At 44.1% G+C, this 20,373-nt stretch overlaps 1 protein-coding gene across 2 annotated transcripts in view; it reads right to left on the reverse strand.

Moving 5' to 3' along the window:
* Window positions 1-20,126, reverse strand: part of LOC147441595 (uncharacterized) — a 46,658-nt gene extending 26,532 nt beyond the window's left edge. The window contains exons 1-3 of one of the 2 annotated variants that reach the window (XM_086483169.1): window positions 20,031-20,126; window positions 19,793-19,949; window positions 19,232-19,333 (exon numbers count right to left, since the gene is read on the reverse strand). In XM_086483169.1, coding sequence (XP_086339295.1) covers window positions 19,232-19,333; window positions 19,793-19,818 — 128 coding nt within the window. In that variant the 5' untranslated portion in view covers window positions 19,819-19,949; window positions 20,031-20,126. Of the gene's footprint in view, window positions 1-19,231; window positions 19,334-19,792; window positions 20,009-20,030 lie in introns of those variants that run through there. The other variant, XM_086483167.1, reaches the window with a different exon arrangement.
* Window positions 20,127-20,373: the final 247 nt, after the last annotated feature.

Raw genomic sequence — 20,373 nt, forward strand, 5'->3', positions numbered from 1 at the left:
GAGAAGATCCTTCTCAACGCGATTTGCAAGCGAAAGAAAACCTCAAGAACCCTAGATTCTCACGAATCAAGGACCTCAAGACCCTCAAGAACCCAAGTTCCTCGCGAACTTCAGAACCCAAGATTATAGTGCATGGTCGTCACCCGAAGCGGAATGGATACTTCGCATACAGGTGATGAGCATGAGAGAGGCGACGGAGACTCGTCCCCACCCAGAGATGATTTCTTCAACCCTCCCCCTTCGCCATCTACGCCACCAAACCCTATGGAGGAAGTGGTCAAGCAGATGATGCCATGATGGATAGACAAGAAGCAAATCGCCTTGCTCTTGCCGCAAAACAAGAAGAAAATCGACTTGCTTTCGAACGCGAGCGCGATGAACGAGAAGCTCAAAGGGAGATTCGTCATCAAGAATTTATTTCCCACATCCTAGCTTCGAAGACCGAACCACCCAAAAATCATGGAAGTTCGTCAAGTGGCGTAAGCCACGACGCGGATTCCAACCATCCAGTTACAGAAAAGTTGACTTTCAGTAAGTATGACGGTAACTAAGAAGACAGGAAATAGCAAAGTTCTGACGGCAGCTATGTACCTTGCCAGTGATGCCATTAATTGGAACCACGCATGGCAAGAGGCACAGCTAGCCGCGCACCTTGAGACAACCGCCGATTTCACGCCCTCTCTCTTAGTTGGGCTGATTTCCAAGACAAGCTCAAGGCGCGGTTTATGCCACCTCAGTACCTGGCACGATTGAAGGACGATTGGCGCGCTCTCAAGCAAAATGGTATGCCGGTTATGTCTTTTTCTAATCGTGTTTTGCAGCTAGGTACCCAATTACGCATGTCGGATGATGAGCGCAAAGAGGCTTTTCTCTTTGGATTGGACGAGTATATCAAGTACGATGACGAGGTATTCGATCCAATCAATCTCAACAAGGCGGTAGCGATTGCTCTCGCATAGGAGATGAAGCACAACAAGGGAAAGCCTAAGGAGACCAAGACTTCCACAAGTACCTCGCAGACTTCTCAGAACGGTAAGAACAGTAAGAATGGTAAGAATGATAACTCTTCTAACCAATCTTCCAACAGTCTCTCATCAAAGAATTCTTCCAATGAATCTAAGGGTAAAGCTAACACAACTGCTAAACCTAAGCTTACTCCAAATGAAAAGGTAGCACAAGGAATTGTAGGAGGATACATCACGTCGGAAGAACAAAGCACTTATTCTAAGGAAGGTCATTGTTTTCATTGTAACATTAAGGGTCACATAAAACGAACATGTCCTAATCTTGAATCGAATGACTCTAAAGAACCCACAGCACCCACTACATATGTCAATGCAATGAATGATAACACGATTGTGTCCAAAGTTTCTCAGGACCATCCCATTGATGATTCTCTCATTAAATGTTATGGTCGCACGTCGGGGCACCGTTTTGTCATATTGTTTGACCCAGGTAGTATGCATGATGTGATCAGTTCCTCTCTTGTTGAGAGAGCCCGCCTCGAAGTTAGTCCGAGATCTCCTATCGAGGTCTCTAGCTTTCGTCCCGGTATGGACGCTCTCATCACAGAGGAATGCCTTGATGTGTTATTTGCAATTAAACAAAGTGCCTTCACTAGAAGATTTGTTGTTTCTCCTCTCTCAGGATGTGATATGATTTTGGGCATTCGATGGTTTCGTAATAATGACGCTCTCATGGATTTTCTGACTAACACTATAACTCTCAATGCCAAAAGTGATTCTCCTATTGTCTTTCATGGAGAGGACATTGCTCCTTCTCCATCTCTCATTGCTACTATGCAAGACAAGGTTGAAAGGATTCGAAGTAAGGAGACTCTTTCGGTCTCTTTTTCTCCACAGCATGACACATAGAACTTGTATGATTATGAGAAGCATGATGATTTGAAGGATAATGATTTGCATGATGATTTGGATGATAAAGACCAGCATGATGATTTGCATGAAGCACATGTGATTGTTCACAAGGATGATGTGTTAGTTGATGATTTTTCTAGAAAAGCTAACCTCATTGTAGATTCGATCAATCACCAAGAATCGATCTTGGCTTTCGAGTCAAGATCCACAGATCCCCCACAAGAAGATTCGATAGATCCCGAAGAACCGATCTTGGCTCTCGAGCCTTGGTCCAAAGAACCCTCACAGGAAGTATTATGTGTTCGCATGTTTGATACGCACGCATTGTTCGAGTGTTTCATTCGTGAAGGTTTCCTGTATTTTAGTCAACATCGTTATGTGATCCCTTTTCCTAGGCATGACATATTGTATGTTGAGCACCTTTCTCTCATGGATGAGCATGAATGTATGTGGATTGTTCATGAAAAGTTGTATGTACGGAAGTCACATTCCATGTCTCTTCCTTGGCATGATACAGTTTCCGAACGAGCACATGATAGTATGAGCACCAAGCATGGGCATTTCCATTTTGATTTGCCACAGTTGATTGATTTCGATCAAACAGAAAAGATTCGAGCGCATTGTTTGCATGTGTTTGATGAACGGGTTGCCACTCTGTCTCTATGTTCATCGACATTGCATACACAGTCTTTAGAGAAGACAAGATTTGTTTCCTTCACTTTACATGGAATGGGTATGTTCATGGTTTTGTGTTGGAGAGGGTTTCGGGAATTTTCAGCCATGGAGATTCTTGAAGACGAAAGAAGCAGGACTCTACACGAAGTTGAAGCAAGAAAGGAGATTCAGAAGACTTTGAGTTGCTTTCGGCGCAGCCCAAAGAAGCAAGCGTTGCAGACCTTAAGTACCGCACGACCCACACATCAGAGTGGGCCGGCGAAGATTCCCTTCCAAGATTCCGGATGTTGTTGGCGATCTCCCTCGACACCATACAGTTTGGTATCAATACCTCACTTTGAAAAGGAGGGAATGTCACGTGACACATCCAGCCCTATGTGTCCGTGGACAAGCTACACCATAGCAGGGTTCCCATCAGTTCAGTTAGTTTAGATTAGCAGTGATCTGGCACTTTTGTGAGTCTATTCGTAGACCGTGCATGCCTAGTCACTTAGCATAGGTGCATATCCTCCGGTTGCACACAGCATGATCATCGAAATTCCCATCAGAATCCATTAGTATCAGTTAGGGGAATTTTCCAGTGCATTTAGCCTATTTTCCTATTTATTGGTATTTTCACTTATTATTTTTAAGTGACTTTCCAACAAAAGTAGGTAGGGCAATTTTGCTAAGTTAATATATAAGCAAACCCAAGTTAGCACTTTCTGGCAGAAGAGGCAGCAGGAGCTTCCCGCTCAACAAGCAACTTCTCAGCAGTACCCCCCTCAGCATCAAGATCCATCGCCATCTATCTCCCACACCTGGCGTTTTCTTCCACGGTTCCTAGATCCAGCATCGCCATCAACCACCCTTGCCTAGCGTTTTACCCACCTGCAGATCAGCCCCATCAAAGCGTTTTAAAATCAGCCTTGCTGGCGTTTTCAACAGCAGCCTATTGGCGTTATTGAGCTCCCACAGCCAGCGCTTTTGGCAAGAGACTGCAACAGCCCTAGCGTTAGTGAATCTCAGCCATGGCAGCGTTTTGGCCAGCAAATATTCAGCCCATAAAAACGCAGATTTGGACCTAGAGCCTCAGCGTTTTTACATCAGTTTTCAGCAGGTACATCAGCCATTAAAAACGCAGCCAAAGGGGTACAGATCCTCAACGTTTTGTCCCCAGCATGAACCCCTGACAACTCGATCATTTTCAGCCATGAAACAGCAAGAAAACAGTCATTTCCAGCCACGAAGACAACCCCGAACTCAGCCCTAGAAGATCACAGATTTCAGCCTTAGCCATCGTCATCACCGTCGTCGTCGTCGGCATAGTCCCATTGCATCAGTCCATTGCATTTGCATTGTACACCTTCGTGCAATGGACTTCGGAGGAGGGTTTTACAACTCTCAGTGTCGTATCTTTTCTCTCTCCTTCTCTCAGTATCATTCACTTGCACGCACAATATCCACTCACTTTGTTCGTGACCACAGCACTCTACAAGACGGAAAGCTCTCTCTTTCGCTAAGAACTAAAAGGAACCTTGAGCAATAAAGATCACTAATCTTGAGAAAATACAACATTCATTCCGCTGCACCTTACATAAACATTACAAGGGTTGCTAAAAGCAGAGCCCCAAGAGCAGGTAATCTCAAAAGCAAACTGTCCCAAAAGCTGCCAACCAAAAACAGAAGCCAATGCAACCGGCGAAAATCCGTACAACCACGTCAGCATTGTCAGCGCGATCTGCAGAAATTTGTACAACCACGTCAAAAGTTAGCGCAATTTGCGACGTCCGTAATGCTACCATGTCAGTAGGCCTTTACACAATTTTTTAAGGTCTTTGTGTCCCTTGGGACCCTCGTCCCTTCGCCATAAGTTGGGACAACTTTATTAGTTAGGGTCATGCCACGTCATCAGTTTGTGACATACCCCCCTCTTGAAAGAATTGTAATTGCCCTCGATTACGCCTGCAAAATAGACAAAGGCCATAAAATGTCTTAGTAGACACTGACTGTTAGTACCAACCGCACTAGACACGACACATCTAGCACTTGTAGAAATCGACATTCACATCCATAGGACATCACTCAACATCACACGACATCACATGACAAATCACAGAAAAACTAATTCCAAATCTCCAACCATGACTGCCAGCAACGTATTTAGTAATCGAATCTAGATCCATTCTGGACCTCACTGATCCGCGATTAACTAATCCTTATTGCGATCATGACTATAGAGATTTAAAAAAATCAAAATGCTACAGTCATTTCGTCTTTCAGTTCTTGCACTCAAACAAGTCGAGAGTACAAATCAATCATATTCAATTTCGGGAATTCCGTGTCATAAAGTCATACATCAAAATATTGGTCAGTCCATTAGTATCCCCGAAACCCAAAGGGGACATTAGTGACCTTATTCAAAAATCGAGGTAATCTGTTGACAAAGGAGCGGAGTAACTCCCCTCTTGTGCAAACCCACTGCACTAGATTCACCCTTGCTCAATTCGGGGTTCTATCGGAGTAGACAATGCTAAACCGAATGCTTCAAGGTAAAGTTCCGAAATCTAAGAAGTATCTGCTAGGTCCCCCTCCTCCATCCACTTCGCACCCAATGCAGGATAGTTCTTGAATTTAACCAAGAACCGCCTAATCACTTTACCTTTTATCTTTCTATCCTTGTGTGCCAAAATTTGTTCTCGAACGAGTATCTCCTCGCTTTCCTCCACTTCGGGTTGCTCATCAGGCTCCCCATCCACTAGCACATCACCTTTAAAAGGCTTCAATAGACTCACATGGAATGCATTGTGAATCTTCCAAGTATTGGGCAGCTTGAGTCGAAAGAAGACATCATTTATCTTTTCTTTTATCTGGAAAGGGCCATACTACTCGTGCTAAAGCCGCTTCTTTCCCTTCCGTTTTCTTAGGCGTGCCTTCTCAAAACATAAGAGCACCCAATCGTATTCCTTTAATTTCAAATCTCGTCGATGTCGATCGGCTGCCTTCTTATGTCATTCTTGAGATTTCGCTAAAGCCTCCCGAACCTTGGCAAAAGCAGTGTCCAAGTCCCTCGTGTATTGGTCGGCTTCAAAAATCTTGTCCTTAGTACTGAGAAAGGGTGGAACCTTCGGAGCACCTTCAATTATCTCAAATGGCACCTTTCCCGTCAAAGAGTGAACCGTGTTATTGTAGGCAAATTCCACCAAAGGCAAAAAAAATTCCCATTGAGTCTTCTAATCAAAGATGTAAGACTTCAATAAATCCAGAAAAACTGAATTGGCAATCCCAAATTGCCAATCTATCTACGGGTGGCATGATGACAAGAACTGCAACCGTATGCCAATGTTCTCCCATATAGCCCTCCAAAACAAACTCGTGAATCGGGGATCTCTGTCGGAGACTATTGTCTCACGCATGCCATAGAGTCGAAATATCTGAGCAATGAACAGTCTCGGTAAATGATCCGCCTTGACTGTTTTTCTTCACTGCAATGAAGTGAGCTTGCTTGCTAAATCTGTCCACGCAATGGCACTAAGTCAAAACCTTTTCTCTCAACGACTGTGTGACGCACAACATCGTTTTCTTCATCAAGTAGCCATCGCGTATGGAATATACTGCTACTATCTTCCCATTCTGTATCCGAGTGAAAACATCAAAACAATCCGGATCGGTGGTGTATTGATCAACCATATCCTCGAAGCTTCTATGTTGAATCGCAGAAATAGCCAAGACTAAGGGCTTCCGAGACAATGCATCTGCCGCCAAGTTTTTATGTCCCTGCACGTGGACAATCTGGAAGTGAAATCGTAACAAGATGTTCGCCCACCGCATCTGCTTTTCCAAAAGCTGGAAAAGCTGCTTTTTTGATAAGAAGTAGCGTAAACTTTGATGATCAATAAAGACCGTGAAATCGGCTCCAAGTAGGTAGTGTCGCCACTGAGTAAGAGCATGGATCACTGCCAATAGCTCTTTCTCGTGCTGTCAATTCTGGCCTTGAAAACATCGGCCTTCATAGGCAATTACATGGCCTTCTTGCATTAAGACCGCTCCCAGACTACGACCACAAGCATCAGAATATACTTTGAATGGCTTTTGCAAGTCTGGCAAAGCCAACACTAATCTAATAGTTAGTTTTTCTTTCAATGTCTGAAACGCAGTCACATCTGTCGCTCCCCACAAGAAAGGGACTCCTTTCTTAGTCAGTATATGCATAGGGGAAGATACCTCTGCAAACTTCTGAATGAACCTCCGGTAGTAAGAACACAAGCCCAAGAAGCTTCTAACTTCATAAACTCACGTGCACATCTAACCCTATGTGTACGTGGACAAGCTACTTTATGACAAGGGTTCAGTTCAGTTCAGTTCAGTTCAGTTAGCCTAGCTTAGGAAGTGTTCTAGCACTTTTGTGAGTCTGTTCGCAGACCGTGCATGTCCAGGCACTTAGAGTAGATGCATATCTTCTGGTTGCACACAGCATGATCATCAAATTACCATCATAATCCATCAAAAGCATTCCTACACTGCACAGACCTATTTTCCCTATTTAAGCAATTTTTCACTTATTATTATTAAGTGACTTTTGTTGGGAAACAGGGTAGGGCAATTTACCCAAGCCAATATATAAGAAAAGCTAGCGCTAGTGTACTCTGGTAGAAGAGGCAGCAGAGACCCAGCGTCTGTGTCACGTGACACATCCCAACCCTATGTGTCCGTGGACAAGCTACACCACAACAGAGTTCAGTCAATCCAGTCAGTTTAGATTAGCAGTGATCTGGCACTTTTGTGAGTCTATTCGTAGACCGTGCATGCCCAGTCACTTAGCATAGGTGCATATCCTCCGGTTGCACACAGCATGATCATCGGAATTCTCATCAGAATCCATTGAGCATCAGTTAGGGGACTTTTCCAGTGCATTTAGCCTATTTTCCTATTTATTGGTATTTTCACTTATTATTTTTAAGTGACTTTCCAACAAAAGTAGGTAGGGCAATTTTGCTAAGTTAATATATAAGCAAACCCAAGTTAGCACTTTCTGGCAGAAGAGGCAGCAGGAGCTTCCCGCTCAACAGGCAACTTCTCAGCAATAACCCCCCCCCCCCCCAGCACCCCCAGCGTTTTTGGACCTCCCTCTTCGCGGGGATTCCAAGCAGATTCCATCGCCAGACATCCCCCTTATTTGGCGTTTCCACCCACAGCATACCATCGTCATAAGCCTCGTCTTTGGCAGTTTTCCCCTAGCACCAACATCAACGATCTCAGCCCATTTACTAACGCTAGCAAGACAGACCATTTCAGCGTTTTTTATCATCATTGGGACCCTTCCAGACCAGCGTTTTCAGCATTATAGTACCTGCTGTGGCAGCGTTTTTCAGCCAAGGAACTCTCTCCAAAAGCACAGCCTAAAGAGTAGGAACATCAGCGTTTTCATCTGCAGCATGACCCCAAACAAGATCCATCATTTTCAGCCATAACCACAGCAAGAAACCAGTCATTTTCAGCCACCGAAACAGTCCCAGAATTCAGCAGTTAGAAGATCTCAAATTTCAGCCATCAAGTCGTCGTCGTCATCGGCATAGTCCCATTGCGTCAGTCCATTGCATTCGCATTGTACACCTTTGTGCAATCAAAGTAGACCACTCTCGCCGACAAGAGTGGGGCCTTCGGAGGAGGGTTTTACAACCTCTCAGGTGTCGTATCTCTTCTCTCTCCTTCTCTCAGTCTCATTCACTTGCACGCACAATATCCACTCACTTTGTTCGTGATCATAGCACTCTACAAGACGAAAGGCTCTCTCCTTCCCTAAGAACTAAAAGGAACCTTGAGCAATAAAGATCACTAATCTTGAGAAAATACAACATTCATTCCGCTGCACCTAACAGTTTGACAGGCAGCTTCGTAGCAAGATCCCAACAAGACACCTAGCGTTCTTGCAGCAGACACCCCTAGCATTTTCTGTAGAGCACAGCTAGCAATTTCATCAAAGATCAGCCCCAGCGTTTTGCAGTTGCAGATCAGCCGGCGGTAGCAGATACACAGCAGTTACCATAGCTTTTTTGCAACATATGAATTTTCAGCCCTAGCGTTTTTGTATCATGCAGTCAACCTAGCGTTTTGCAAATTTGCCGCGACAGATTCACCCTTTGCATCAGCATTTTGCATTTTTCAGCAGATAGACACTGCTGAATAGCCCCCAAACCTCGCAGATCTCACCTTCCCGCAGCAGATCCTCGCCACACGGTCAGATCAGCCAGCATTTGCAGATTCAGCCCGGAAAACGCAGATTTCAGCATCTATGTTTTCAGCGCGTCGTCGTCGCATCGTCATCATCGCCACCGTAATCGACATAGAGTCAGAATTTAGCAGATACAAGATTTGCAGATTTCAGCCTTAGCGTTTTCAGTTTTCAGCCCGTCTCATCGTCGTCCTCATCGTCGGCAAGTCCATTGCATTGTATCAGATTGTGCAATCAATAGTAAGCTGCTCTCGCCATAGAGAGTGGGGCCTTCGAAGGAGGGTTTGACAAAATTCTCGTGTCGTATTCTTCTCTCTCTATCTCTCAGTCTCAGCACCTTCATTCACAATGTTTACCACTTGGTTTGTCATCATTTGCACTCTCTCACTAAAGAAACGGAAGGCTCTCCCTTTCGTAAGTAAGAAGAACCCTTGAGCACAACTCAGAGCACTCATCTTGAGCAAAGTTCAACATTCACTTCCGCTGTACCTTACATAAACATTCTTCAAAACTCGCCAATCGCGGACAGTCTCAATCTTGCCCGGGTCCATATGTACTCCTATTGCTGAGATGATGTGTCCCAAAAAGTGTATCTCCGACAAGAAAAATTCACTCTTTTTGGCATTGATGACTAATTTGTGATCACGCAATGCCTGAAAGACCTCTAGCAGATGGTGTCGATGTTCTGCTTCATCCTTGGAGAAAACTATAAAATCATCAAAGAAAGTGCCGACAAAAGATCGATGCTCTCGGAAAATCCTATCCATCATTCGGTTGAAAGTCGCTGGAGCATTGATAAGTCCAAAAGGCATCACCAACAATTCACATAATCCAAAGCTTGTCCGAAAGGCTGTCTTATAGATATCTCCCAGAGCAATTATGATCTGATGATATCCGCTTTTCAAATCAATTCTGCTAAAACAAGAGGATCCCTGAAGTTGGTCAAGAATATCATCAATCCTTGGAATCGAAAATCTGTGCTTGATAGTGATTTTATTGAGATTGAGAGCTCTATAATCAATACACATTCTCCAAGATCCGTCTTTCTTTAATACCAACAAAACCGGAGAGAAGTAGGGTGAAGTACTCGGCTGGATAAGACCCTTTTCCAGGAGGTCTTTCACTTGGTTCATAATCTCTTCATTCTCGGCTAGGCTAACATGGTCAGGTGGCCGATTCAGTGGTGTGCTTCCAAGAATCAGATCAATAGTATGATCCTCAGGACGAGATGGGGGTAACTCGCCTGGCAAGCCTTCAGAGAAACAATCAGCATGTATGTGGAGAAAATTTTGGCGTTCTTTGTGAAGTTCAGACATGTTCGTTCAATGTTCATCATTCAACTCTTTCAAATAGATCGAGTAAACAAAAATACTGGATTTCATTAATTTTTAGGATATTTTATTATGTGCGCTAAGAACTGTTAAAAAGATTGTAGCTACAGGAACTGCCATCAGGAACGGACAACTCTAATGTGTCATTTGATGGGTGACGGTAAACATCGCGAAGGAGTTTCCGTAAGTTCGGTGGAAAGGGCCGGGTTACGAGTGCCTCTGATGCGTCACATGATGGGTGACAGGTGCATCAGTAAGGGGGCATCCCGTAGGCTAAGGAGGAAATCCGAACTAAGTAAGAAAATACGCGTAAGAACGCAAGCACAAGAATAAAGATGGGTTCAATGACGCTTCTTACGAAAAGCAGGAACAGTCGCGGGAGGACAGATGTTTTCCTGCGAGGAGTCTGTGTCTGCATTGCATCTGTGTCGTGTCCTGCACCCGGGGACGCCTGGAATGTGTCCGTGTAGCATTGTTTTCATTGACTAAGTGAGTTTTTAAAGTTTGAACAGGTTCACACTTTATTTTATTTAAGTGGCCGGTCACTTTTAAGTGACCGGGCCTTTATTAATAAAATAAAGCAAGTATTCAAAGAAAGGCAGAGCTAGAAAAGCTACGCAGAGGGGGGGGACTGAATTTGCGATCTTTCTCTCTAGGAGCGTTGGCTCTGCTTTCTAGGCCGCTATTCCCGCCAGGTGCCAGAGCCTATAAAAGGGCAGCAAGCATTCCAGTTTTGATACGCCGAAAGCAGCAGGAAGTGCAAGCGCTGGGATTCTGGAGCAAAGACTGGCGACGGAATTTGCAAGTGCTCGCGTGACGATTGAGTATGGAGGTTGATTCTTCAAGCAAGGAGCGACAGTGTTGATACGCATTGAGAATTGCTGCTTTGTGTGGTTTGTTTTGCAGGAATCTCCCGTCTCACGGGAAGGCCCTTCATGGGAAGTACGGCTTCACGCCTAAGCCCCTTACGGGAAAGTACGGCTTCCCGCCTAAGTCCCTCACGGGAAGGAACGGCCTTGTGCCCAAGCCCTTTACGGGAAAGCACGACCTTCGGATCTAAGACTACAGAACGGAGGGGTTTCCTCGGGTTCTCGTGCTTGTATAAGAATTCTCCCTGAATAAAAGAATACTCTTAACGGGGGGGACCAGCCCATCTTCTGGTCCCCAATACTGTGTCGATCTTCTCCCTTCTCTCATGTTTTCAAAGAATTATAATTTTCAGATTTTATAAGTGCTCGTGTACGCTCCCGTTTTGTGACAGCCGAAGCCGACACAATAGGGACGGACTCACCCTTCAGTTTTACATCAAGTACAATTTTTCTGCCCTTTTAGTTGTCAAAGTCGCTTTCTTAGCCCGATAGTCGATCACGGCCTTGTTCTTATGGTACCAAGGGACTTCTAGGAGGACGTCACACCCTTCCAAAGGCATGATGTAAAAGTCTTCTTGCCCTAAATATCCCTAACAATGCAAACGAAGTTTGCCAATGACAGACGTAATGACTATATCCCATTCAGGCGCCGATAGAACTGCCTCTGTTGGTGGCCCATCCTGTCAGGCGTAATCTCGAGCCGCGTCGCCAATTCAGGTGTAATGAAGTTTGCCTTGGCTCCTCCATCGAGGGCTTCTGATCTTTCAGTTTGCCCCCAGCTCAGCAAAGTTCTGTACTTTCATCTATCTGGCTTGGGTCGGATCCCAGCAATCCGATACTAGTCCTGCTTTCATTTTGCCTTTGTTGCCATGTTCCTCTGCTGCTCTAGAACTCTCTGGCTTGTCTTCAGTGTTGTAAGGTGCAGCGGAAGTGAATGTTGAACTTTGCTCAAGATAAGATCCGAAAACTGCTCTAGGTTCCCTTTACTTGCGGAAGGGAGAGCCTTCCGTTCCTTTAGTGAGAGAGAGCAAATGATCACAAACAAAGTGGTAAACACTGTGAATGAAGGTGTTGAGACTGAGAGATAGAGAGAGAAGAATACGACACCAGAATGTTGTCCCTCCTCCGAAGTGTTGAGCTATATATAGTATCTCTATATATAGCACCCTGGTCCCCTGCTATCATTTGACCAAAGTATAATCATCTTTAGACTAGTAGTCTCATGAGGACTGCTCAGCATTAAGAAACAAAAGCTTTTCTAAAAATCTGTGTGGACAACTGGGATACCATAGTCTGCTGGCTAGATTATCGCCAGCTTGAATTGGATATTGCCCTCGGGTTGCAACCCTGCTTTTAGACTCTACAAATGGCGCAAGCTGGCTCAACATAAGAACTAGCAAATAATGCTCTTTTGGGTACTACAAAGGGTGCAAGCATGGATGTAATTGCTTCACAAAACCTCAACGAGGTGATCATTTCCATCACCATGAACAATTGTTGTTTCTATGCCCATGAACGAGCACTAAACATACCCTTTTACGCCTGTAATACATCAGGCTGCAAACGCAAGATGGCTTGCTCCATACACTTGCAATCCTGATCTTGATGAAGAAGGCCTTGTTGAAGCAGTGCAGGGACCCAATTGCTTTTCCTTGACGATATAATATGCGAACCAGTCCCTGCTTTTCCATGAGAAAATCTCTGCGAGTTGTACTAAATTTAGGAAAAATCGCATCTGATATCACAAATCTGCTCTCTCGTGCTCAGTCACCAAGACTATCACCGAGACCTAGACTAGAAACAATATGAAAAAGCTTGCAGGCCTCATAAATGACGATGGCGTTGGTCATCCGTATCATTTTTACTTATAATAGCATCAAATTTTTAACAGAACTCTATTCTAAACATAGCAATTAATAAAAGCGCTACTGCAAACGCTGCTATGAATAATGCCGACGAGTGCTAATTATATCGCCTCAATGACAAAGAAGGATGAGCGCTAATTACATGCTCACAAGCGCTAAACTATTGCTCAAACAAGGGTCAGACAACACGCTTACGCGGCCAGCCCAGTTCATAGCCGGCCAGCTACGAAGAGCTAGGTGATTCTTGCAATATGGCTCTGCTATGAAGAACCGAAAGCCACTAGCCTCTATCCATGGATCGCGTTTGCATGTGAATCTGCGCAACATCATCAGGCTTCACAAATCTGGTCTTTGCCATTGCTATCCACTTCTACTCTATTTGCTTCAAGTGCCCATGAACTCTTGGAGATTACCATATTCGCCCACAACAGAACTGTATCGCATCGACAATAAGTAAAGAAGCTCTTTTAAAACCAATCTATGTATCTGCGTCACTGCTTCTCATGCGATGTACATCAATAAATAACTTTTCACCGATAATTAACACATCATGTGAAAGCAGTAAATCGTCGCGAATTAAGAGCAAAGTAAAACTAAAAACACTTGATGAACCTTGCTTTTCACGAAGACTTCCGTACATGATCCTGTTGCATTAGCACAACTCTAATACCATGTTGAACAACCAGGCACGAGAGAGAAGAGAGCGACGACTCCACAATCTGCAATGCCCAAAGTGTGTCTATTGATCACACGAGATAATGCCATGTTTACGTCTTCATGTGCATTGACGTAGAAACCATGATAATAGCTATTTTAAAGCTTTTTTGAGCGTCTCTTATGCCATGGTACGTAAAGCCATGATGATTGCTATTTTAAAGCTTTTCTGAGCATCTCTTATGCCATGGTGAATACCATTATGCCATGTACGTAAAGCCATGATGATGACAACTGTCAGCTGTTGAGATGTTGGGGACCTCAATATGTTCATACATCTTGGCTTTGTATATATGTGTGCACATGTGATTACATTAATATTACATTTGTTTCTATGTCATTTGCACATGTGATTGCATCGGCATTATGTTTGTTTCTATGTCGTCTCCACAGCGGCGTCGTGAACCGTCTGTAAGGACAATGTGATGTGGTTATTTCTAACCTTCACGTCTCGATATGTTTCTTGACTTGATATTGTTTACAAGATGAAATTTGTTGAGCTATATAGAGAGATACTATATATAGCTCGTTGTATATAGTATCTTTATAGATAACTCAACACGAAGGCCCCACTCTCTATGGCGAGAGCGGTCTACTATTGATTGCACAAATCTCTACAATGGAATGGGCTTACCGACGATGTCGACGGCGAGGAGGACGATGACGAGACGACTGAAATCTAAAAACGCTAATGGCTGAAATTTGCAAATCTTTATCTGCTGAATTCTGACTCTATGTCGATGACAACGGCGATGCCGATGATGCGACGACGACACGCTGAAAATGCAGATGCTGAAATCTGCGTTTTCCGGGCTGAATCTGCAAACGGTGGCTGATCTGACCGTGCGACGAGGATCTGCTGCAGAAAGGTGAGATCTGCGAGGTTTGGGACTTGCGGTGCGGAATATGACTGCTGCAAATGCAAAACGCTGATGCAAGGGGTGTTCACCGCCGGGAAAAACGCTAAGGGTTCTGCTGCTCCCAACAACGCTAGGGCTGAATCTGAGTCTAATGCAAAACGCTAGGGGATATGTTGTGTATGCTGTCGCCAGGCTGTTGCAACTGCAAAACGCTGGGCTTAATTTGCACTTGAAGAAAACATTGGGCTTGTCTTTGGTCCTTGGCTGAAAACGCTAAGTTATCCGCCCGGGGGGGGGGGGGTGTCTTGCGGAGAAGGTGCTTTGTTGGATGTCAGGTCCCTGCTGCCTCTTCTGCCAAAAAGTGCTAGCGCTAGGGTTTCTTATATACATGCTTGTCAAAATTGCCCTACCCAGTTTCCCAACAAAGTCACTTATTAATAATAGGTTTTCTTATATACTTGCCGAGTCAAATTGCCCTACCCAGTTTCCCAACAGTCACTTAAAAATAATAAGTGAAAAATGACTAAAATAGGGAAAATAGGTTTTCTGCACTGTAAAATGCTCATGAGGGAGTCTGTTGGTAATGTTGATGATCATGTTGTGTGCAACCAGAGGATATGCATCTACTCTAAGTGTCTGGACATGCACGGTCTACGAACAGACTCACAAAAGTGCCAGAACACTTCCTAAGCTAGGCTAACTGAACTGAGCTAAACCCTTGTCATGAAGTAGCTTGTCCACGTACACATAGGGTTAGATGTGCACGTGACAAGTGTGTCCTTGTTGTGCCTTTTTGGGGCACTTTGCAGAGATGTGCCCTTGTTCCCCGCAACCAGAACACTTCCCCTCTTTGAGATAGTTTGCCCGTTCTTGAAGAGTAGGGCGGGGTCATGTATCCTTCTTTTCCTGGGAACTCTTTTTCTTTCTACTTTCATTGTTGGAGGTCTTTTTGGTCCTTTGAGTCAAGATCTCATCAGTGGGGTAAGTCAAATTGCCCAAATGTAACGAGAAACCCCGTTTCGCATGACCCATTAATTCTTGAATAGAATCCGACTTTTGTTCAAGGCAGTAATCTCGGATCTATGTAGGGAGTCCGCATCAAAACCGCTCAATCTATTCCTTAAAGGTGACCTTAAATCAAGAGGTTGGTAGAAAAGAGTCCAAAAACCTCTCGCAATAAGCATCCAGAGAATCTCCCTTGGTCACCCGAAGATGATTCCAAGCGGATCTTACATCCATTCGTACTCCCGGGTCAGCCAAGAAGAAATAAAGAGCCATTTGAATTTCAAGCACTTGATTGGAGCTCCTTTCCTCAGAAGAAGAGTGGACCATCATGTTCGAGCATTTCCTTTTAGAAAAAGATGCAGCCCTCCTGATCTTCGAGTGCTCTGAGTAATGCCCTCGAGAGAAGGCTATGTCAAACTGCTGGATGAAGACGAAAGCCCTCGGAGCATCTCGGAATCCAGAAAAGGATTCAAATTTTATCGACTAACTAGAGTGCTTCGTTAGCTACGTTCGCATCGAATTAAGATTGAGTAAAATATTGGAAACTGTATATGCCATTTCAGCACTTCTCAAAAAATGAAAAAAAAAATGTTAATTTGATGCTATGATTGAAAAAGTGTGACATGCATCTGGAGAGAGGCCCTACTTGCGACGATTAGAAAAGAGCGACTAATATAATACCGTTTGAAAAGTGTCACCACGTGGATAAACCTCCAGCCAGAATTGCGATTTAAATCTATTGCCACATGGTGGCTTCTACGTTCAGAAAGAGCCTTGGGCTCACCAAGTAACGAAAACTAAAAAACTAGAGTGCTGCGTTAGTTGCGTTCGCATCGAATTAAGATTGAGTAAAATATTGGAAACTGTATATGCCATTTCAGCACTTCTCAAATGAAAAAAAAAATTGTTAATTTGATGCTATGATTGAAAAAGTGTCACGTGCATCTGGAGAGAGAGGCCCTGCTTGCGACAATTTGAAAAGAGGGACCAATATAATACCGTTTGAAAATTGTCGCCACGTGGTTGAACCTCCAGCCATAATTGCGATTTTGCCTTCTACGCTAACGAAGTAACCACCTTTTTTGAACTCCTTAGTCTTCTTGTTCTTGTCTTCGAGGAAGCCGTATTGGTTGGCTTTGTAGAAATGCTTGTTCTCCGCATAAAACATGTGGTCATTGGAGTCCGAACTATCAGAGGACTCCTCCTCCGTAGAGCTATCAAAAACTGGTCGGAATCTAGGTTTCTCTTGCTCTTTCCGAAGCTTTGCTTTTTGCTTCGCTTTTTGCCCTTTCTCTCCTCCTCGCTCGAGTCCGAAGAGCTAGAAGAACTGTCAGAAGAAGAAGAAGAAAAAGAAGAACTCGGTAGTCCTTCAGAACACACACGCTTCTTCTGCTTTCTTGCAGATGCAAAAGAAGATTGAAAGCCCACAAAACCAGGGTAGTCAGTTCCCTTCTTGCGCTTCTTTAATTGCCTTTTCGATTGATTCTTCGTGCCCAAAAGTTGACTAAGCTGGGTCTGAACTACCTCTTGAAGTTCTTGTTCTGTAAACATCCTCGGAGAAGGAGGTTTCTTGATTGCCGGTTTAATTGGTGGTTCGATGGCTTTCTACCACTGAGTATGCACTTCAGCCATGGACTGCTGAGACAAAAATTTTGCAAACCGGGGATCTTTAGCAAACTGAAGCATCTGCTTTGTGCATTATGCACTTCCAACCATGGACTGTTGAGACAAAAAATTTGCAAATTGGGGATCTTTAGCAAACTGAAGCATCTGCTTTGTGCACTCGTCAACCTGTTGTCAACATTGCATCTCGAAAAGTTCCTACAATGTAGGTCAAGGTAGCTTGTACACATCTTTTATTAATTCGTTTAAATCTTCTGTGTTGTCTCCTCCCGCCTCAACGGTTTGCAAAAGAGGTCGAATAATTCTTTTTGGAATCCATAAGTGTCGCGAGAGAAAAAATCGGATTTCCCAGTAGAAGAGAAAATCGATCATCTTCTGATACCATTGTAACAAACTTGGACACTCCAAGTCAAGATTTTACCGCGACACAGCAGAGATTCACTTCAAAATACTTCACAAAACAAAAGAGAGTCGACACAGCCCGACGTAGTTCCGTGCCAAAAGATACTGGCCCCAAAGACTGACGCCTCTTTCAGTATTTCTTTTATATTAATCTTTGAGCAAAGTTCAACTGGTCCGCGGGTACTCGCTCTCAAACTCTGCGTCCAGATGCTCTGCAGAGAGAGCCCCCCTTGGGTCAATTATAGACATTACAAGGGTTACTAAAAGCAGAGCCCCAAAAGCATGTAATCTCAAAAGTAAACTGTCCCAAAAGCTGCCAGCCAAAAACAGCATTCAGCGCAACCTGCGGCAATCCGTACAGCCATGTCAACAGTTAGTGCGATCTATGACGTCCGTACAGCTGCCACGTCAGCAAACTTTTATGCAATTTTTTAAGGTCTTTTGTGTCCCTTGGGCCCCTCGTCTCTTGGCCATAAGTTGAGACGACTTTATTAGGTACGATCATGCAACAACATTAGCTACATGCTGCTTCGCAGAAGTCTCTTCGCGGCAGCTCTTCACTGGGTCCTTACGTAAAACATAACCAGCGTAAGGTTTTAAATTTTCCAACGCACTTGTTTCTGAAACATCAGCAGCGCACTGGTGAAAATAACCCCAGCACACACTTGTTTCAACCATCGGCAGCGCTGTGGGAAGGCATTCCCCAGTAACACTCTTGCAAGGGCCTACCTATGCAGGTAGCAGGTGTGAGCGTATCTATGTGTCAATCTAGAGAGAGAGCACACAATGGCATGAAGGAGAACTTGTGAGAATACATGAGCCCTCCCAAGTGTGTATACACATGCATGTGTGTGTGTGTGTGTGTGTGTGTGTGTGAGTGAGTCTAGAGAACTTTTAGAGGAAAAAAGAAGAGAGTCGAAAAGGAAAGAAAATTTAAACAAAAAAAGTTGAGGTTTCGGAAACATCCACCCTTTCTCCTTGGACGAAAGAAACAACTTGTTAGGTTTCGCCATTCCAGAAAGCATGTCTAGAAGACTCACACCCAACACTATTAAGCACAAGCTAGCACACGCATGGTGGTCCAATCACAAACTTCAAGACGTACAAGATGGACAACCTCCTGGGCCGTCCTAACAAGAGTAAGGCCACACATGTACTTTTCAGAAAAACCAAATTTGCAAGCCTTGAACTCATGGCAGTCCAATCACAAACTTCAAGACGTACAAGATGGACAACCTCCTGGGCCATCCTAACAAGAGCAAGGGCACACATGTACTTTTCGAAAAAACCAAATTTGCAAGCCATGAACTCACGACACGTAGCTTCCAAAGAGCATGTTCTAACCGTTCCACCCAATCAATTTTCTTATCCGTCAACATGTGGAAAAAACGAAAATTGTCTGTGAATTGGACAACATCCATAATACATGTTTCTCAGATTTAGGGTGCCCAAATGGGATCCACGGGCGACTTGGGCTCTGCCCATTGTAAAAGCACCCTGCGATAAAGAAGTGAGTTGCCTCTAAGACGCGTTGCATAGGCTTGGCATAAAGGGCCAAAAAGGGGGGCACAAACTGACCAAAAGGCATTGGAGGAGGGGGACTCCCCTCACAATTGCCTCTATGCATGTAAGGCCTTGTCAAATCTCCCTTCTATACATGAGTGAATCTATATATGCATACATATATTCATAATCACATTTATATGCTAATAACATACACGTAAATTTCGCTCTCTTAAGCACCTTACTATTTCTCGTTCCTTAACTATATGAGAAGGTGTTTGAAGGACAAGACTTACCAGTACTGGCACCACGTGTAAAGCTCTTCAGATTTAGGCTTTTTCCCACAATCTATGACTTTAAAGCACTTGTAAGCGGGATAAACATATCCCAAACCCAATCTGCAATCAACCACACTAGGAAGCTTAGGGAATGCTCGAAAAAGAGCCCCGAAAAACAAAATAATTGAAAACGAGATAAAACCAATCACTAATTCCAGCATGCTTTTAAAAAACTGGGCTCCATAAAGGGAGCAGCTAGCTATCTGCAAAACCCATATGATATATATAACCGGGCCTGGAGAATGAGAGTGTTCCATGGCAGGATCTTGGAATGCACTAGAAAATCAGATAGAGAAGGCACAAAACTAGACATATATCGCGGATTGATTAAGCACTGGACCCACCTGGCTTGATCTAAAAGGGCCTGTAGGAACCTTGAAATAGAAGCAAAGCTTATTCCTTTGCTTCCAGGTGCAGATTCATTTGGCACGCAGAAACAAACTCGAAAAAGAATGCAGACCCAAAAAGGAGGCGGCTATAGCGCTGCCAGAAATGCAGACTTGACAAGACCACACTTACATTGCGAGTCGGAACAAGAAGTCCATATGAGCTCAAATCGATTGGATGCCGCTGTGTGACGCGCAGAGAAAGAAAGAAGGTTGTAGGAGGCGTAGGGCGGAGGTTTTCTCGATTCAGTGATGATGAGCAGTCATGTTGGAATCTGAGTAGGATTGTGCTGAAAGAAGCTAAAAGAACTTTCAAAACGTTGAACGCTTCACCTGACTGTGTAGCAACGTACAACTCTCACCCAACCTACCTCAAATTTCGATGTTCGAACTTTACAAATGCCCCGCTGAATTCACCAATCTACCCAAATTTATTGATTTGTCTAAATTTACAATCTCAAGCTGACTACCATGTATTTCAAGAAACTAGTACGGCCGGTCGCCTCCCATTTTATCGCGTGCACAGGGGCTTCTCTCTGTTTTGGAGTTTAACCTTCATGCGGCAGATTTCGACAAGTGTAAAGGGCTACTCTTTCCACCATGTTATGTTAGTTTAGATGTAGATTAGACTTTCACAAAATGTAATTGCACATGCACCAAATGGCAACCAACACCAAATGTGTGCAATAGCATTAGCAAAACCGCAAAAAATTC

The sequence above is a fragment of the Adiantum capillus-veneris genome, chromosome 15 (assembly GCF_014529385.1).
Source record: "Adiantum capillus-veneris isolate H3 chromosome 15, ASM1452938v2, whole genome shotgun sequence".
Classification (NCBI taxonomy): Eukaryota; Viridiplantae; Streptophyta; class Polypodiopsida; order Polypodiales; family Pteridaceae; genus Adiantum; species Adiantum capillus-veneris.